At 44.2% G+C, this 19,035-nt stretch overlaps 5 protein-coding genes across 6 annotated transcripts; 2 read left to right on the forward strand and 3 right to left on the reverse strand.

The window, feature by feature from the left end:
- Positions 1–76: 76 nt before the first annotated feature.
- Positions 77–7,167, reverse strand: LOC135351724 (protein CLEC16A-like). Of its 2 annotated transcripts, none has more exons than XM_064550806.1 (18): positions 6,949–7,167; positions 6,726–6,854; positions 6,538–6,671; positions 6,047–6,301; positions 5,576–5,699; positions 5,098–5,281; positions 4,774–4,824; positions 4,608–4,718; positions 4,377–4,548; positions 3,783–3,916; positions 3,485–3,571; positions 3,239–3,395; positions 3,069–3,121; positions 2,629–2,880; positions 2,513–2,569; positions 2,190–2,439; positions 1,936–2,084; positions 77–1,399 (listed from the first exon to the last, which is right to left on the reverse strand). In XM_064550806.1, the coding sequence occupies exons 1-18, from the start codon at positions 7,029–7,031 to the stop codon at positions 173–175; spliced, it is 3,609 nt and encodes a 1,202-aa protein (XP_064406876.1). In that variant the 5' UTR covers positions 7,032–7,167; the 3' UTR covers positions 77–172. The 2 variants fall into 2 exon arrangements, with proteins under 2 accessions (XP_064406876.1, XP_064406875.1); XM_064550805.1 differs by having other exon boundaries at positions 3,783–3,919.
- A 44-nt stretch (positions 7,168–7,211) lies between these two features.
- Positions 7,212–10,603, forward strand: LOC135351734 (cilia- and flagella-associated protein 52-like). The gene is made up of 11 exons (XM_064550819.1): positions 7,212–7,370; positions 7,431–7,767; positions 7,831–7,959; positions 8,136–8,292; positions 8,348–8,685; positions 8,835–8,983; positions 9,059–9,138; positions 9,247–9,417; positions 9,483–9,529; positions 9,659–9,890; positions 10,300–10,603. Exons 1-11 carry the CDS (start codon positions 7,310–7,312, stop codon positions 10,486–10,488), a joined length of 1,890 nt encoding a protein of 629 aa, XP_064406889.1. The 5' UTR covers positions 7,212–7,309; the 3' UTR covers positions 10,489–10,603.
- Positions 7,859–11,362, reverse strand: LOC135351750 (ubiquitin-like protein ATG12). Its single transcript, XM_064550837.1, has 5 exons — positions 11,220–11,362; positions 11,000–11,136; positions 10,878–10,940; positions 10,703–10,765; positions 7,859–7,868 (listed from the first exon to the last, which is right to left on the reverse strand). The coding sequence occupies exons 1-4, from the start codon at positions 11,254–11,256 to the stop codon at positions 10,706–10,708; spliced, it is 297 nt and encodes a 98-aa protein (XP_064406907.1). The 5' UTR covers positions 11,257–11,362; the 3' UTR covers positions 7,859–7,868; positions 10,703–10,705.
- A 14-nt stretch (positions 11,363–11,376) lies between these two features.
- Positions 11,377–12,326, forward strand: LOC135351748 (uncharacterized). Its single transcript, XM_064550835.1, has 2 exons — positions 11,377–11,486; positions 11,616–12,326. Exons 1-2 carry the CDS (start codon positions 11,406–11,408, stop codon positions 12,213–12,215), a joined length of 681 nt encoding a protein of 226 aa, XP_064406905.1. The 5' UTR covers positions 11,377–11,405; the 3' UTR covers positions 12,216–12,326.
- Positions 12,301–19,009, reverse strand: LOC135351732 (E3 ubiquitin-protein ligase SMURF2-like). Its single transcript, XM_064550817.1, has 14 exons — positions 18,726–19,009; positions 18,530–18,568; positions 18,331–18,439; positions 17,347–17,480; positions 17,034–17,099; positions 16,758–16,836; positions 16,367–16,450; positions 15,587–15,939; positions 15,197–15,397; positions 14,550–14,998; positions 14,066–14,244; positions 13,216–13,582; positions 12,751–12,935; positions 12,301–12,571 (listed from the first exon to the last, which is right to left on the reverse strand). The coding sequence occupies exons 1-14, from the start codon at positions 18,781–18,783 to the stop codon at positions 12,472–12,474; spliced, it is 2,403 nt and encodes an 800-aa protein (XP_064406887.1). The 5' UTR covers positions 18,784–19,009; the 3' UTR covers positions 12,301–12,471.
- Between the last annotated feature and the right edge of the window lie 26 nt (positions 19,010–19,035).

The following is a 19,035-nucleotide window of genomic DNA, read 5'->3' on the forward strand; positions in this document are numbered from 1 at the left end:
TGTTGCGGTATAACCTCGAGGTCACCAAAAAATTTATACAAGCCGCGGCTAATCTTGAGGATTTAATATAGTGACGTCACACAAAACCAGAATTAGTTAATTTTTTCTTTTACTTGCACAACAAAAACACATTCACACAAGTATCTAAACAAAAAACAATACACACAGCAAACTACAGGGATTCTAAATCTAAAATAATAGAGTCCACAGTCTGGGTAACGACAGAAGCTTCCTCCGCAGTTAGAGTAACGACAGGGGCTTCCTCCACAGCCTGAGTAACGACAGGGGCTTCCTCGGTAATGATAGGGACATCCTCCAAAGTTTGAGTAACGATAGGGGCTTCCTCCGCAGTTAGAGTAATGAGAGGGGCATTCTCTACAGTCTGAGTAACGACAGGGGCTTCCTCGGTAATGATAGGGACATCCTCCACAGTTTGAGTAACGACAGGAGCTTCCTCGATAACGATAGGGACTTCCTCCGCAGTTAGAGTAATGATAGGGGCTTCCTCCGCAGTTAGAGTAATGATAGGGGCTTCCTCCGCAGTCTGAGTAACGAGAGGGGGTTCCTCAACAGTCTGATTAATGGCAGAGGTATCCTCATTATTGTTCTCCGAGGGCTTGTCTTGTTCGCTGCTAACTATGATAGTGAGAGCACCACACTCAACAATACGACCTCCATCCTCTTGTTGTTCTTTCTTCCTCCTCTCTACAGGAGACTCCTTCAGCTTTGTTACACTGTAGCCGACAGCTGCACATTCCTCGCTATCTTGAAGGGTCAGGAGAGAATCTTCAGGGCCTGAGGATTCAAGTGTGTCAACCTCACAGCTAGGAGATGGTGAGGAAGACCAGTCTCGATGATACCGTACTCCCATACGTGCAGTGTCCAGATGAACTGTTTGATCCTCAGCGTAAGGCAAGGCTAGTCGTATAGAGGAGTCGAGAATATGTTCGTGAGATGATTGAAATAGAGTGGAATATCGAAGATTAGACATCTCTATGTTGTCCTGATCGTCAGGGGCAGACGTGTGATTAGCTCCAGCTGGTGCGAACATCTGGTGGGCGGTAGACGGTGATATGGGCCTTGGATCATCCGGAGTGGGGGTGAGACTAATAACTGACGATTGATGATTGTAATGATGTCCAGTGGCTCCGGGGATGGACAGGGAAGATGGGTGGGAGTCAGGGAGCGGAATATGCAACATTTTAGCAATTCTTGTCATTTTGGCTCCTCGAAGTTTGTCTCTGGATCGCTGGATGACTTGCTTAGCGGCAATGCATCGAATGTGGTCCTCGAATTGGAAACGACCGGAGAGAGCCGGCTTCTTCTGTTTGGAGGCGCGGCTGTGGATAGTGACAAATAGGGAGCAGCTAGTGGCAGGATCAGCCGTGATGTCCACATCCTGCAAGGGGGCGGGGCATTGTGAGGGAATGATTGCAGTAGAGGTTAATGAACTATTGGTGCGTGTATGCCTTGTTTAATAATTGTTGATTTAAGACTTGTCTTTCAATTATACTCAAACGATGCTTAAGACACTGAAATTGAACAATTATAGTTCAAGTTAGTGGCAGTCAAACTTATACCGAATTTCCAGCCTTTAAAAATGGAATATTTGGACTTTGATCTAAACACACTATCTTAGCTGCCATAACTTCAAAAATTTTATGATTTTCTGAAAGCTTAGAAAAAGACCTTTCAAATGATGTCATCAAATTTCATATTTGAGAAATAAAATAATTTGCAATTTGGCGATACCATGGATAATAGCCCATGGTCCAAGGCCGAAAAATGGCAAATTATAACCCCGACAAAATTTTGGATCGAAACGCATCATTTGAAAGGTCTCTTTCTCAGCTTTCAGAAAATCATAAAATTTTTGACATTGGATCAACGATACTAAAATTAATGGCTGCTGAAAGATTCAAGTTATGGACCCACCTGTAGGAAAGCAATAAAGTGGATGATTCCCCAGCCAAGTCTGGTTTTGTCCGGGTCAACTAGAAGGAACTCTGTCTCCGTGACAACCATGAAATGATTCGACGCCTTCTCACCAATAGTGACAACACAAGCCACAAGGTCACAGTTATCTATAGACAAGAAACACACAGCTTACAATTATTTACAAACTTGCAGAAACTTTAATCAGATAAATAAATACGTAAAAACCACTAATTATATTCGAACACACTCACTTAGGTCAACAACGTCCCCCACTTGACCCGAGTTGCTAGGCAACGTGAGAGGTAATTCTCGTTCCTCTGTCCCAGACATTTGCTGACTCAGCATTCTGATGGCAAAGAAGACTCTCATTGCTTTGCGAGCTCTCTCGTTCTCTCCACAGGGTAGTCGCCGTGTGAAGTCTATTCCAGTTAGGGGCGTGTCAGTTGGTGGGAGGAGCATGGCAGCATCCATCATCAGGTATGGCACCTTCACATGAAAAGACTGGAGGGGGGGGGGCAAGATGGAGGATTATAAATATAAAAAATTGTGGAAATTGTAAATTTTAGACGCGTACTTTTTCGTTGTGATACTCATCTTCAAACATGTCCAGGAAAATCTCGTCTGCCGTTCCCTGGGGTTAGAGGTCAAGTTCAAAGGTCATGTGGTCAAACTGGAAATATGCATGCACACCTTGTAAAACAGTCGTAGCTGTAGTATGGATGATTCGTATATGCTCTCAATGAGTGCAATGTGGTGGTCGCTTAGTCCAGTCACATGAGCACCAGGTGATGTCATACTATCCCCTCCGAGCAACAGCTTGAGCAACATGGTGGCCATTTTGAGCGTAACCAATCGGATACAGTTACTGGTGACAGTGGAGGTATCCAAGATCGAGAGGATGAGCGTGATGACCTCATTGTTATAGCCTGTAGCCTTGGAGCCCTACACCACAGATAGAAGTCCAATTATGCCACACACACACACACACACACACACACACACACACACACACACACACACACACACACACACACACACACACTGTATAAAACAGACTACAGCTAGTGGCCATCCATAATGTAGCATCAACAGTAGCCTTCAAGGATAAGCACACACTCAGAGCTGCTTACCTGAGATGATAGAGGAGTGAGGGAGAAGGCCTCCAGTAGACGAGGGTGAACACCTGAGCAATAACCAGCAGCATAACGAGCATATACAGTACAACTATGAGTACACACAGTACATGTCTATTAGGGTATTGCCTATAATTATTACAGCTGTGTGGTGGTGTCAGGCTGACCTTTATTCTTGACCAGTGAGTAAATGAGAGCCAGAGCAAACAAACACTTTGAATCGTCTGAGCGCACAGCGAGGGCACTCATGAGGGCGTCCAGGAAGACTGTGCTCACTACAGGGATGTTGCCATGGTGACTCGGAGAGGTGGGAGGGGTCTTTGCCTGTAATGACATAATAGCTAAGAGTACTAAAATTAATATTAATGTTGAATAAGGTGGATTCTTAAATTCGTTGAACACAAGTTACTCACACTTCTCTTAGGGCTCTTTCTTGCTGGGCTCTTTTGCGATGGACTCTGACCTTCTGGAGCCGCTGGTTGCTGGGCAGCCAGAACACTCTACACAGACACAAACACATTGTTACAATGGCTGCAGCAATGTCAGCACACTACTAATAAAGCCCCTACAATGTAGTATGAATGATTGACCTTGCTAGCTATTGTACACTATCCGTTCACTGTTAGTTTTCCTAACAAGCAAGAAACCCTCCACACATACTTAACGCACAGGTGGTACACACGACTACAGTACAGGTGGTATGAGACTAACGTCAGCGTGTGGAGAAGCCTCGATGAGCACGTATTGCTGGTCCACCACAGTGTCAGTGTAGCCCTCCACACTACTGGACGCATGACCTTGAGCTTGACGCATGTGAGACATGGACTCCGTACTCGAGCCCTCCTCTACTGGAGGAATGAAAAAATGACATGAGGATCATCTCGTGTATATACTAACAAACAAGGCCAATCACTTAACCTTAGCAGGTACAGAATACAGAAGTCAATCACTACACAGTGGGACCACTATTAGGCTCTGTACGCTTACCGTGTAGCGGGTAATTTTCGTGGGGTAAAAAATTCGTTTATCTGGAAAACGGTGGTTTTAGCGAGTAAAAATTTTGTTTAGTCTCGTTGCCTGCACTGCATTTATACGTTCCGGTAAGCCATGCCTACGTTAAAATTTCGTGGAGGTCAGCTTGCCCACAAAAATAACAAATTTTTTACCCCGCAAAAATTACCCGCTATATGGTAGTCTACACACTTGAGGTCTATTAGAGCATTTCTTCTTTTGGCTTTTAAGGTGATGGGAACAGGGTTGTTTGTATACAGGAATTAAAATTTACATGTATGTAAGTGACTGTACCGATCTCCTCTTTGTTCCTGCCACTGATTCTGTTCCGTACGGTGACTGGACGTGCTGGTATGTATCCACTGGCCCCAGGCACTGTCTCCGAGTTGAGGGAGACGTCTAGACTAGCTGTGGGGGGTACAAAAGCACACACTCCACTGAACGATGCACTGTCCCTCTTGTTATCCTGCGTGCGTGTGGGGGGTAATATCAAGTTATGATCGAGAGCTTCAATATTTCACCGACCGTGGATGGGGTAGCTGAGAGAGAGGGCGGTAGGGAGAGGGTGGAGTCTCCAGTCAGAATGAAGTAGGCTAGCTGGGTGACCACAGCCGGGTTACTGAGAGTCAGGAACACCTGGACAGGGAGGGGGGGGGGTTAAAACAGTACCAACTAGAGCAGTTGTTCTCACTTGAGAGAGCAGAAAGAGTGCTATCTTGGAGCTGATGCGAGGGCTTTCCTCCTGTGAAAAGAAACAATCATAAATACATGTACCATAATTATTACTATAATGTTTTGCGAGCATGAAACATACGCGAACTTTGCGAGTGTTGATCACTTTGCAACAATAATCGCAAAACCTGAACTAGTACTGGTAATTACACACGATCCTTGCCAGAATGCAAGAGTTAAATCGCAAAGGGTCCATTTTTCTGCTGATTTGGCTCAAGGTTTTTCACCAGCAAAATATTCTAGTAATACGGTACCTCCTACATGTACTAGGCACTACACACACCTCATCCGGCCAAGCCTGGTCGCTCAGGGAGTAGACATAGAGAGGTATGAGGAGTCTGTTGAGGAGGTGGTCCACTAGGACGGCATTGAGAGGCTCCACCCCTAGAGACTGGATGTCACCAATGTAGTGGAGGTGGTCCAAGTGCTCAGCCACTGACTCCTCGAGACGACCACGATTCAGATGGCTGCAGGAGAAAGTATACATGTCACTATAATCATTCAGAGAGTTCTACTGTTACAATAGCAGATAATTATGATAACTGTACATAAAATGTAGCACAAGTTAGTCCCGCGGGCCATACTTAACTGATTGAACTGATTTGATACTACAGTCTTCAAAGTATGGCCCGCGAGACTAGTAAAAAGGTAGGCTTGATAGCTAATTAATTTTTATTCACATATTTTGGTTTCAATAACAACACTGTAACTACACACATATCAGACCTACTAGTACAGTACATGTGAGTATAGTAACTGACTGTGCTTGTGAGATGAGGCATTCATCCAGCTCTATGATGTGGTTGCCTATGAACCAGATCAGGTTAGAGAAGTAAGGGGCAGCTGTCTTGTTGCGAATGTACTCAAGCATGTTCTTGTCATCCACTGCAAGCAAAGATACACAGTTATCCTTATTATTAATACACTGTCATACTAGTATTTCATCCTTAGAGGTTTTCAGGTACATGTACATGTAGGAGGTTGAGGAATGCTTCAGAGTGTAAAGTTACTCATGCATAGGTTTACATACAGCCCAGCAGTAATTTAATTATAACTTATGCATAAGACACTCTGCAGCATTCCCTCAACCTCTACATGAAAATCTCTATACAAGGAGTTGCATACAAGGTCTTGTCTATAAGCATCAAGCATCAATACACACACAGCCTCACACCCCACACAGCCTCACACTTTCCACACACACACACACACACCCACACACACAGCCTCACCTTTGAAGACGTTGAGTGTGAGTGTCCTCACTGCAATTCGTACCATAGTCTCAGAATGGTTGAAGAACTTTATAGCCTCCGTGTAGAGGGGGAAGTCCCTAAGATGCTCGTTGTAGAAGAAATGTATAGTGTGAGAGTTGAGTCTGAAGGAGAGAGTCTTGACAAAGGAGATGTAGTAAGCCAGCACTTCCTCATCAGAGAAGTCCAACTTGAGGACAATGATGGAGTTCACATGGTTGTTGGAGAGGAGGTAGTCTGTGGGGGGTGAGCATGGTGGGGGTAAGGGTAATGCTGTTCTGTGGGGGGGAGCATGGTGGGGGGTAAGGGTAATGCTGTTCTGTGGAGGTAGTATTATAGGATTTCCTGTACTAATTTTTGTTTGGACACAAAAAGTTAACATCTTTTAGGGATGCTAAACTAATGTACAGTGGGCTATGTGAATCGGGTTGTGTATATTTAACATGTTAACACACACGGTGACAATTCCTTACAGATGGCCGTCTCATTTTTGATGTTTTCAAACAGAATGTTAAGTGTCTGCAGTAGCTGCACACACACAAACCGACCACACCTCTGTGTCAGCGTTCGGAGAAAGAAAGATTGCATATTCTTCTCCAAAAAAAAGCTACAGAAATATTAAATAAATAGCAAATATCAGACATGATTACGAGAGGCTTACTCGAATACCCTCGAGTCATTTTGATCACCCCAGATGAGGATCTCAGCAATGGACCTGAATGTCTCCACCAGTAGCTGTCTGTTGTGATCTGTCACCACTGTGTTGCGCTGAAGTACTTGGTAATTGAACCTGAGTGTGTGATCGTATTTCAGCTCACGTAAAAAAGCTCTCATTTATATTATACCACAGACGATCATCTCTAGGCCCTCAACACATATCTCACTTCAGCTGTTCCAGGGAGTGTGCTTTCTTTGGTTTCCACAGAACTTCATTCCACCAATTCTTATGTCTTTGTATGACAGACATTTCTGTAGCCGTAGCTCACCTCAAACAATAAACAAAGTTCTTATTCGCCTATGCTTTTAGTGTTATGTACTAGTATGTATAGTATGTAGCAGCTAGTTGAAAATGTAGAAATCAGTGATGTGGTAATGATTGTTAAGCTAAACAATAAAGTACAAAGGTCAGAGTCTAAATTAAAAGGTCAAGTTTATGCTGACTCAGCATAATAATTATGGTAAAGGTCGATAATGTAACTGTAAAAAACAATGAAATTGTTTCTATGACAACCACACTAAAACAAGATGGAGTCTGAAGGAGAAGGCATTCAAACACTTGAACTCGTGTCCACGCTTGGATTTGAAGGTAACTAAAAGTAGCATCAGTAGATATGATAATGTACAATTGACCTATCTATCCTTGTAGGGAGCATATCAGGCGGTGTGTTGGCACATCCTCATGGCCAGCATATCGTCTACCCTCTAGGATGCAATGTTATTATCAAGAACATTGTCAATCATGAGCAGGACTTCCTCCGAGGGCATTCTAATAACATCTCGTGTCTTGCTTGCTCCCAGTCCGGAGAGTTCCTAGCCTCTGGGCAAGTGACACACATGGGATTCAAAGCTGACGTCATTATATGGCAGTTTAGCAATCGCTCCCTCTATTGCCGACTGACCCTACACAAGGTCAAAGTGCAGGCCATTTCATTTTCCCCCAATGACAAATTTCTGGCCACTCTTGGAGGACCAGACGACAACAGGTGCGGGCTACCGTTATAATGTATGCCTAAAATTGTTTTATAAATCATGTGTTTTCTCTCTAGTATTGTGATTTGGGACATAGCCAATAAGGAGGCAGTGTGTGGGAGTCTGGCCTCCATGCAGAGTACAGGTCCCGTCCTCTCCCTCTCATTCAGCAAAACCAGAGATGATCTCCTCGTCACAGGAGGAAAGTAAGAACCCTTGCCTTAGCTACTATTACTTGTAGAACGATGGTGTATTTAGATCTGAGTAACCATACTGTACAGCACGCTCTATATATTGTAGCTATCATACTGTACAGAATGTATTTTGATAGCCATATGTATGTCTGATGTGAGGTCATTGTTTTCTCCTCTAATTTATGCAGTAAGACTCTGCGTGTGTGGGAGCTCAATCCAGCCACTCGTAAGGTTATACCCACTGACTGCAACCTGGGCCAGCTCAAGAGGATCATCAACTGTGTTAAAATCTCTCATGACGACCAGTTCATGTACTGTGGGACCACCAGTGGGGATATACTGCAGGTAACAAGCATGCAGAGTGTGTCTTAGCCTAATTACTGCCATTGTCTTTGTGCAGGTGAATATTGCAACAAGTCTGTTCAGTAACTATGGGCCTATGAAGGACAAGTACAGTCTGGGGGTGACTGCTATCCATCTTCTGCCCTCAGGCAACCTCCTCATTGGCACTGGAGAGGGGAGGATTGTGGAAAGCACAGGGGCTCCCCACTTTAAGCGAGTGCGATCGTGCAAGGTGGCTGGTGGTATCACTTCTATAACTCTGAGAGGAAATGGCTCAGAGTTTTATGTGGGGACAAATCTCTCACAAATGTTCAAGTTCCAGTTTCACGATTTCTCCAGCTCTGAATTGATTGCCTCCTGTCACCACAGTGGAGTCACTGACATTGTCTTTCCCACGTGAGTACTAATTCTATAATAATATAGTGAATATGTACTGCCTGAGAGCAGGCACAGAAGCTTCCCTAGGCCATGAAATTAATAATTATAGAGATCAAACAGTATGGCCAGTATATGGAGTGTTTATTTATGTATTCTTTGTTCTGCAGGGAGTCATCGGAGCTGTTTGCAACTAGTAGTAAGAATGATGTTCGTGTTTGGCATACTGAGACTGGGAAGGAGCTGCTTAGGATCAGTGTACCTAATATCACCTGTCACACTATCAACATCACTCCTGATGGAAAGGCTATCATTACAGGTACCTGAACTACACTAGCCTGTGTAGGTGTGTGGTGTTTGAACTATTATCATTTTGAGTGCTCTTATGCCATAGGATGGGATGATGGCAAGATCCGTGCGTACTACCCGGAGTCTGGCAAACCAATGTACACTATCCAGGATGCCCACAACAAGGTACAGTGTAACCACACACACACAATATTCATGTAATAAGTGACGTGTAAGCTTACAGTATCTTATTATTTTCCTTCAATACTTATACCCACTTCCTCCCTCTATCAGGGCGTGACTGCAGTAGCTTGTTCATCTAATAGCCGTTGTCTGATCAGTGGCGGCGGTGAGGGTCAAGTGAGAGTGTGGGAGATATTACCAAAGAAACAGTTTATGAGAGAAGCTCTCAAGGAACACAAGGGAGCAGTCACTTGCATCAAGATACGCAACAACGATCAGGAGGTAAGGACACTGTACAGTATTGTGCAGTGCTGCTAATATGACTATGTTTCTAAATTATGCTGCAGTGTGTTACAGCTAGCACTGATGGAACCTGCATCATATGGGACTTAGTGTAAGTTTACAAGGGCCTATAAGAACCGGGGGGGGGGGGAGAAGCTGGGAGCAAATCCCCCTGGATGAGTATGTAATGTTTATATTTTAACATAGAAAGAATGGATCACAGTTTGTCAATTCTCTGCAGGCGTTTTGTTCGCAATCAAGTGATATTTGCCAACACGATGTTCCGTACTGTTTGCTATCGTCCCGATGAGTGTCAGATCATTACCTCTGGGACAGACCGTAAGATTGGCTACTGGGAGGTGTATGATGGCTCACAGATCAGAGAACTGGACGGTTCAAAGTCCGACTCCATTAATGGCATGGACATCCACGGCAAGTTCTTTGTCACTGGAGGAGGAGACAAGTTCATCAAGGTACAGTATAGTAACTAAAAAATAAAATGAAAAGTACACACACTATCAGTATTATTGTTGGTACAACACTTACATTGAACATGTACATACACAGTGCGTAATAATATCGTATTACTAGAATGTTTTGCGAGCATCAAGCATAATTATGTGAACTGTGCGAGGGTTGATCAATTTGCCCAAAAAATCGTAAATACAAACGATCCTTGCCAGAACGCAATAGTTATAATTATTGCAAGGTCAATTTTTATGCTGATTTGACTCAATCGCAAAGGCTTTTCATCTACAAAATAATACGGTATTGACTCTCCTTCACACACACCCACACACACCCACACACACACACACACACACACACACACACACACACACACACACACACACACACACACACACACACTCCACTGTGTAGGTGTGGGACTATGATGCAGGTGATGTGACTCACGTGGGTACAGGACACAGTGGTGACATCAATAGTGTCAAGATCTCTCCAGACGGACGTCACATAGTCAGTGTGAGTGAGGACGGTGGTATACTGAGGTGGAGGTACCCCTACACCATGGAGGACTCTATGGGAGAGCTCACTATTGAACAAAACTGAACACTATTGTAGCATTTAATATCACATGCACTTTCATTATTTTAATTTAGTTTCTGCTCATTTTTCGTGCTATATAATAATTATTATACATGACTTGTACAGTAGTTAACTTCAACTGTGAAAATATTTTGATGAAAAATCGTAGCAAAGAGTTCACCAATACTGTGCTAATACATAAACAGAAAAGAGACACACACACATACACACAATCACACAGTCATCCCCAAGCTTGAGACTTGCAGTAGTGTAGAATGAGCTTCTCTCCAGTACCATAACACTGCATACAGGGAGGGAGGTAATAAAGCAATGGCTCCAATCCTCCCCCGCTCTCCACCATGCTTCCCCTCTCTCCACTCTCTTAGGCCTAGTCACAGTGATCAACTCCTTACCTGATGCAGAGTGTCCAGATCCTGGTCCAACGGAGGGGCAAAGCACTGACTCACATACACAAACTGTACGTAAAGAAACGAATATAATTAACTTAATCAACTATTTAATGTCAATTACTTACTGTTGATTCATCTGGTTCACACTTGATGGCCTTCCTGAGCCACTGATGCAGCCAACCCACAGTCTTGTCACTCTCCACTAGAAACTTGCTTTTGTTGAGTGTCGGAGCATCTCCAGCTGGCTTCAGACTCACAGTTACTGTAGACAATGATAACAGCTAATCAGTAACAAGACTATGCTGTCAGTATTATATGCTGCCACAAAATAAGGTCATAGCTCACTCTTTCGAACAGCCTGTTTCTCATTAGCAGTGGCCATCCCAAGGATCTGACTCTTCTCTTGATCACAGCAAGGGCTCTAGAGAAACTCACTCTAGAGCTACAGAAGAAACTCACTGTATCTTTGTTTTGGCTGTTTCTAATTAGAGCACATCAAGAAAGGGGGGGCGTGGTGCCTGTGCTTGCAGCATGGCAGCTAAGAAGCTAAAGAGACAAAGTGAGCAATTCTACTCCTCCCCTGAGCCTAAGAGGAAGAAAATAGATCAAGAGGTAAGATTTTACTTCATCATGGCCGGCTGTCTAGTAGCAATGTCTATGGAATGCAGTGCAATTACAATCCAATCAAACAATTCATCATAATCGTGATAATTACCCACTGTGTTTTGTCTCCCCCGACAGGCGGACAGATGTGCCACTGCCTTCTACAGCCAGCCGTGTGAGAGCCTGGCCAAAGCCCTCCTCGGCTGCACACTCGTTAGAGAGACCTCTCCCACTTTACGATTGACGGCCACCATTGTTGAAACTGAGGCCTACCTCGGTGGAGAGGACAAAGCTGCTCACTCGTACAATGGAAAACGAACGCCACGAAACGAGGCCATGTACATGGACCCTGGGACATGCTATGTGTACTCGGTGTATGGTACCCACTCTTGTGTGAACGTGTCCAGCCTTGGAGAGGGTGCTGCGGTTTTGATCCGAGCTTTAGAGCCTGTAACAGGAGTGGAGAATATGTACACTCGACGGAAGTCGGCTAAGAAGGACAAGGACTTGTGTAATGGACCGGCAAAACTTTGTCAAGCTCTGGATATTGATAAGACTTTAAACAAGGTGGACTTGACATCTTGTGCATGTTTGTGGGTGGAGCCTAGATCACATGACCTGGCCGATGATGATATCGTGTGTACAGGTCGAGTGGGCGTGAACTATGCTGGTACTGAATGGTCAAACAAACATCTGCGATTTTATGTCAAAGGGAACAGATGTGTTAGCAGATTATAATAATTACTTTATCATTCCAGTAATTTTTATTCCATTAATTTAATTTTGTCGTATGCGACTTTCACATACCATGCATAAGAGACAGTTTTGAATAAGATTATGGAATGTACATCTGTTGTGAACATTGCACACAAAGTTTATAAACAAGTACATCAGTTGCTATGAGGTACATAAGGCAGGACAATAAATTATATAATAATTATAGAGTCAAATCATAAAAAATCTTGTGATCTAGAGTAATGCAGTTAGTTGGTGTTCACTCCACATAGAATCCCTCGGCGTGGTCAATGGCCATCTTGAGCTTGTTTCTAGTCTGCTCATACGAGCGATAGTGAGGGATGTCGATACGATTGAAGCTGTGTGTGTGTGTGGGGGGGGGGGGGGGTAGTGAGGCAGTACATAGAGGTACACTGTGTGTACACAGTTAGAATTAAAGTATACAAGTAGTAGTTAAGTTACATTCGAACTGCTATACCGAAACAAATGTTTACTATATAATTACAAAGTTGTGGGGGAGAAAGAGTCATTTTCTTACCAAGTATGAGCTTTGGGCAGGTTCTCAGGTGGGGCTGTCTCAAGGAGGTGTATGGTGAAGAGTCGTGGTCCGACTGCCCCAGTGGAGCCTTGAAGAGCCTTGAACCCCTCCAGGGGGACACGAGAAGACCCCGTCACAAACTGGAGCAACCGAGCTCTCTTTTCATCATCAAAAGACTCCACAGTCTGCAAGGGTCGGGGGAGTACAGTGTTAGCATAGTGATACAATACACGGTGCTCTTGATACAGTGTTACACGTAACACACACACACAATCTAACATGAAACCTTTTCTGTCATAACAATAAATGTATGCACACACAATCTAACATGAAATCTTTTCTGTCATAACAATGAATGTACGTACATGTATTCATCCGGACCACAATACACTGTCATAATAATGGTAGGCCAATAATAGCACAGAGCAATCAACACTACTAACCGCACAGTACTATCCCACCCACCTTCCAGAACCACTGAATGACGTCTGACTCAGGTGTACAGTTCTTGAGGCGAGTGTTGCTCTTCCAATCGTTGACATCCACCGACCCTAACCCAGATACTATCAACTCCAACTCCTTCTCATCAAACTGCTTGAGTAGGTGAGGGGGAATCAACTCGTGGAATCCTTTCTGCACTGCCATAAACTGTTTCTCTACGCCCACTCTGAATCTCCACTGCACATAGAGATGAACGTACTCCTTCTTGTTCTCATTAGTGACTGGAATGTCTTGGCCATTAGGCTTTAGGTCGTGCTGAGTCATGCGGCCAAACTTGTCGTAGTCCACACAGAAGGTTTGATCGTCAAACACACCCTCTACACTATTGTCCCTGTGTGTGTGTGTGTGTGTGTGTGTGTGTGTGTGTGTGTGTGTGTGTGTGTGTGTGTGTGTGTGTGTGTGTGTGTGTGTGTGTGTGTGTGTGTGTGTGTGTGTGCATGAATTGGTATTTATAATATCATACCTGACAACAATAATCAGTACATCACACACATCACATAAAGGGCTATTAAATGCACTTTTTAGTTTTGAAATTGGACAATCTTTACTCAAGTTATGGGCAGTCAAAGATAGCTCTCAAACAGGCTAATTTTGTAGAAAACACAAGGGCTATCTTTTTCTTCAAAAATGGAAGATTTGGACCCAAAAGCAATCATTGATTTAAACACACCATCTGTAGCTCTATCAAAGAGCTACTAAATGAACATTTTAGTTGTGAAATTGGACAATCCTTACTCAAGTTATGAGCAGTCAAAATTACCAAGCAACTCGCAAATACTCAGCGCTACGTACTAGCACTGTACAGAGAACTTACAGCATCCACTTGAGTGATCGGTAGTACTCAGTGTCCACAGTCTGCAGGTCCTCGAGGTTGGTGGGCAGTGCTAGCAGCTGCTTGTAGAAGGGCAGAGTGAACCCTCCGTCTATATAGAGCCCATGAAACACAGCCATGCCAATCACACGACCCACAAAGTAGAAGTAGGACAAGTGCTCCTGTAACAGAGTAGTACATACACACAGTCATCAGAGGATGCTTAACTACACACACACACACAGTGGATAGTAGTACCGGTTGTAGGGGTTAGACTACAAGTGAGTCTGTCTGTGATTTAAAGGAAATGGGTATTTCCTATCAGGTTGTTGAAGCAAACTAAACAGGAAGGTCAAACTATAGGCCTATATATAATTATGTCTAGAATTACTAACAATAATATGTAAACTTGCACCATAACTAAAGTTTCCCTGTATACGTATTCATATTCTATTCGTACAACCACTCTAGACAACCATAAGCTCACTGGATTAATGGAAGAGTTTGGGTTGATCTGTAGTGTGTACACATCGTCCCTCGAGTATTGAAACAGTCCGTAGTACGGATTAAGCATCTCGTGAGAGAGCAGGTACAGCCACTCCCGAGCAATACCACCATAATCCAGCCCATCCTCTCCCCTGAACCGTATGTGGAGCTTCTTCTTCAAATCTCGCACTCGAAGCTTCATTATTTGACGGTAAGACTCTTCGAACACATTATTTCGAGAGACTTCCAAGCGACAGTGACCAGTCTGAGGTTGCATGGCGTTGAGTTGAGATCGCAGCATTCTCATTTTGTGTACGAGGTCACGACCTGTGCCGGGAGGTGGTGGGTCTGGTTGTGAGGGTGGAGTGGGCGGTGGGGGTGGTGTGGGGGGTGCAATTGACGGAGGAGCAGGCTCGGTGGGAGAGGAAATTTGTTCAGACAGTCTTGGATCTGTACGAGGTACGAGGAGGAGGGATACAAAATAGTTAAAAACTGATGTCTATACATGTATGTGCAATGAGAGCATTTTAACTGCAAAGGGCAAGCATTATACGTGAACTAATAAAGCTTGATACTTCTAGACTCAGGCATACAAGAGTTAATTTCATTGTGGTGATCCTAGTAGCTATAAAGCAGGCAGACCCACACCTGTGAACTGAGTGGTCCTCCTCAGATGATCAACAAAGTACTTGCGGCCATGAGCAGTGTATCGCACCTCCCAACCATCTGGTAGTGGTCCTAACTCGTTGGGATCGATGGCCACATCTCTGAAGCGTGGGTCATGCCATGTGCTCACACCAGTAGCTCGATGAATGAAGTACACTTGACCCTGGGGGGTCGTTTTTTGCTCTGTGGGAGGTAGGGAGAAGGTTACACAGAGGTCCACTAATACAGAAAATTGATATACTATGTGGGAAAGTTTTCACAATACTTAGCATTGGCTATCCATCCCATTGCAGCTGGAATGTACACAAAATAAAGACACAACCGCACTACTTAAACTACAGTGGGGATGCCCCTATAATAACAAAAACTCACCATATCCATCAGGTAGTTGTAACTCGTGATGAAGGAAGTTTCTGCTCATGTACAGTTGCCTTCTAGTGAGTGGAGCACCGCCTCCTCTTAGCCTCGGCAGTACATCACCCTCTGGTGACTGTGGCTCTGAGTCTATGGGGGGCGGGGGTTGTGTTGGGGGTGGGGGTTGTGTGAGGGGTGGAGGTTGTGTGGGCGGGGCTGTGAGTTGTTCTTGTGTGGGTGTGCCTGTTGTAGTAACGACGACAGGGCTGCTGGTACGTTGTGGGACAGGTGATGAGGTGGAGGAGGTGGGAGGTTGGAGTAGACGTGTGTGGGTGGGACGAGGGGCCGCAGGCACACTCTCATAGCCAGGCCTGGGGGGGAATAAACTTTAACCCCAATCATACATGATCTAACCATGAAGGAGACAAAAGTCTTAATGTGCTAAACTAACACAGTACAAACGAAATGATTGGAATGTGCGCTTACATTCCTAGCATAGCTGTGGCCAACCCAAACAGAATCCGCCTACTTTAAATACCAGTCAACACACATCAAATGAACGGTAACTAACTGGCTAATCAGACACAAGCTCTCACACTTCCCAAGGCTTCCAGAAGCTTTGCTATCAGAAAACACACACACACACACAGGGCCTCACCCATTATCATTCCAGGGTATTGTACAAACCACAAAGAATTGGGCCTGAACATATAAGTACTAAGTATTTGTGTACACAAGCCCCAGGCTAAGTGCCTCCGTAGACAGACACACCACAAAAGTACCCCCCCCTCTTATTACCTTGTTGGTCTCTGCCATTGCGTGGTGCGGGTATAGTGGTTGATGAAGTAAGGACGATTGTGCGGAGTACGTCTGCTCTCCCAGCTGCAGGGACAACACACAAAAGTGGACAATCAACTTAACTAGTATTATACAGAGCAGAGTGTTCAACGGTCTCCAGGAGATACACTCAATCATAGCTACACTTACATACAAGCAGTGAGGTTAAAGTGTGTGCCAATGTGGAGGTAGGAGATGTCTTTATTCTAATCATCCCACAGACCTACTGGCTAGCTAGCCAAATAATAATAATAATAATGGACTATTTGTAAGGCTTACATTATTGAGACACTACTTATCACCTACACCAGAAATGCCCTCATGAATATTATTAGGTTGGTAGTTAGCTCACCCCTCTGGTAGCTCGTCAGCTTCTGGCAGGTTGTTCACTATTGCCGGGATATTTGTAGGATCACGTGATGTCAGGCTCACTGTGTGGAGAGATGGAGTGGGTGGAGTGGGTGTTAGAGGTATACAGTGTATGTGCAGGTATAAAAACATAAGCTAATAACAATGTGGGGGCATGTGTGCTACCAGTAAAACTGTCTGGAATAGACATATGTTTATTAATCGAGTGGCAGCTTAGTAATGTCTGGGATATTCTAGAGACATGTGTTTAACAACGTACGTATCAGCTGTCCCTTGACCATGTCCTCGTCATCTGCATTGTTCCTGGCCAGGTTGAGTCGCTGGTCTGTGTGTATGTGTGGGGGGGAGTGTATGTGTGTGTGTGTGTGTGTGTGTGTGTAGGGGAGTGTGTGTGTGTGTGTGGAGGGGAGTGCGTGGGTGGGGGTGTATTGTACAGCGAAAAACGTGCACAAGTTATCAGACTATAATTAACATTGAACTTTGTGATTAATAGCGTTGTTTTTGCAACACTTTCCTGAAAGCTATCTTATGCACACAAATGGACCAACAACAACAGAGATGAATGTTCTTACATCCTGTGTCCTTGAGTCTGGAGACCACGGTGGGTGCAAGGGTCACACAGCCGAGGAACCCAGCGCCCTCTTTTCTGTTCACCTTCCTGTTATTCCATACGCTCACAGTCACCGAGTCCGAGCGACTCAGAAACCTGCAGTTGGGCAGGAAATGAACAATATATATCCAGACACCAGAATGAAATATGACCCTCTACTAATAGGCTCCAAAGTAAACCAAAACTAGACATTACAAGTCTGAGATTAATTGCGCCCCTTAATAACAATTATGACCAGTGTTTTAGAGAGCCCACTCCAGACACTACATGTATTGTTTCAGTATACTGGGAAGCTTCCTGCTTTTGAAGGGCCTATACTCTGTGGTTGCTAGGTAGCTGGAGGTAGTTAGTAACTTATGTACACTCATCAGTAGTGTTAATTGTCTGTGTCTGGAGGAGCAGCTAGACACAGAGAGTGAGTGCTAGGGCTCAACAACACAGCCCAGTCAGCTGTGAACATGCAGACAGTAATGGACAAATATCTTGAACAATGTTCAACAAGAGTGCTCTGCATTGCTTGAGTTGGGCAATCAAAGACACAGGGTTGGAGCCAACCAGACTATAGACTGTCCTCCATTCATGATCCCTAACTTAGTTATAGCACCTCCATTGCCGCCACACACCCGCACTAGACACCCAACACAGATATTATCATATTCAGAGTGATCGAGGGCAGCCACCGTCTGACCCTACAACCACCTCACAACAATCACCATTATCATAATACACCATTAATGGCGACCACCAATAAGTGAGGCAACCACCAATAAGTGAGGCATCCTACACGACCACCACAAACGTATCCAATAATAGGAGAACCATAAATACACATCAGTTTCAGGTTGGTATATAACCAACTCACAAGTCGTATTGTCTGCATACCCCTCTCCCCTCCCCCCTCTAGCTGTCTCTTTTCCACTGTTCACCATTATTGGAAGCAACTCACAAGTCGTAGTGTTGATTCCATTTAGGATCGAGAGTTCCTTTGATCACCTCTGTACAGTGACACTGCCCGCTACCGTCTACACTGATCTTGGCAAACGGGTCAGGCAGCTCTGTGGGGGGTCAACAGAGATCAATCAATTGGCTTGTGTGGTTATGTACGGTTGGTAATGTGCTGCAGTGTGTACGTGATGAGCACTTACTGAAGAATTCCTTCTTGCTGAGATTCTTGGCCGAGTGCACTGGGTTTGGGAAGTGGGTTCACAAGATAATATGATTATTTAGTATATACGTACATGCAGCTTATTATTTAATATTCAAACAAGAAGTATTACTATATGTATTAAACTAGGCCTCTCATTTGAATACAGGACCACCACACAAGTCAGTCGCACTCACCAGTTAACCGTAGCTTTGTCCTACGCTCTGAACCATCCATATTACTTCTACTAGACATCAGAAAGTCTATGATCTGATCACACACACACACACTGTGATGTGTACTAGAGCATCAAGGAATAATTTGATTGTACTTGCTGCAACTGGTTGTCAGACCACCTTCAATACTTGCTCTCTTGCCGATATAGCTAGATAAATAAATGTCTATCTGACTAGCCTCTACACTTAGCTAGCTTAGTAGAGTTAGAATAGTCTAATTGTACAACAATTAATCAAACGGTAATGATATTCATAGCCAATCATGATTGTT

The sequence above is a fragment of the Halichondria panicea genome, chromosome 17 (genome assembly GCF_963675165.1).
Source record: "Halichondria panicea chromosome 17, odHalPani1.1, whole genome shotgun sequence".
NCBI classification, from domain to species: Eukaryota; Metazoa; Porifera; class Demospongiae; order Suberitida; family Halichondriidae; genus Halichondria; species Halichondria panicea.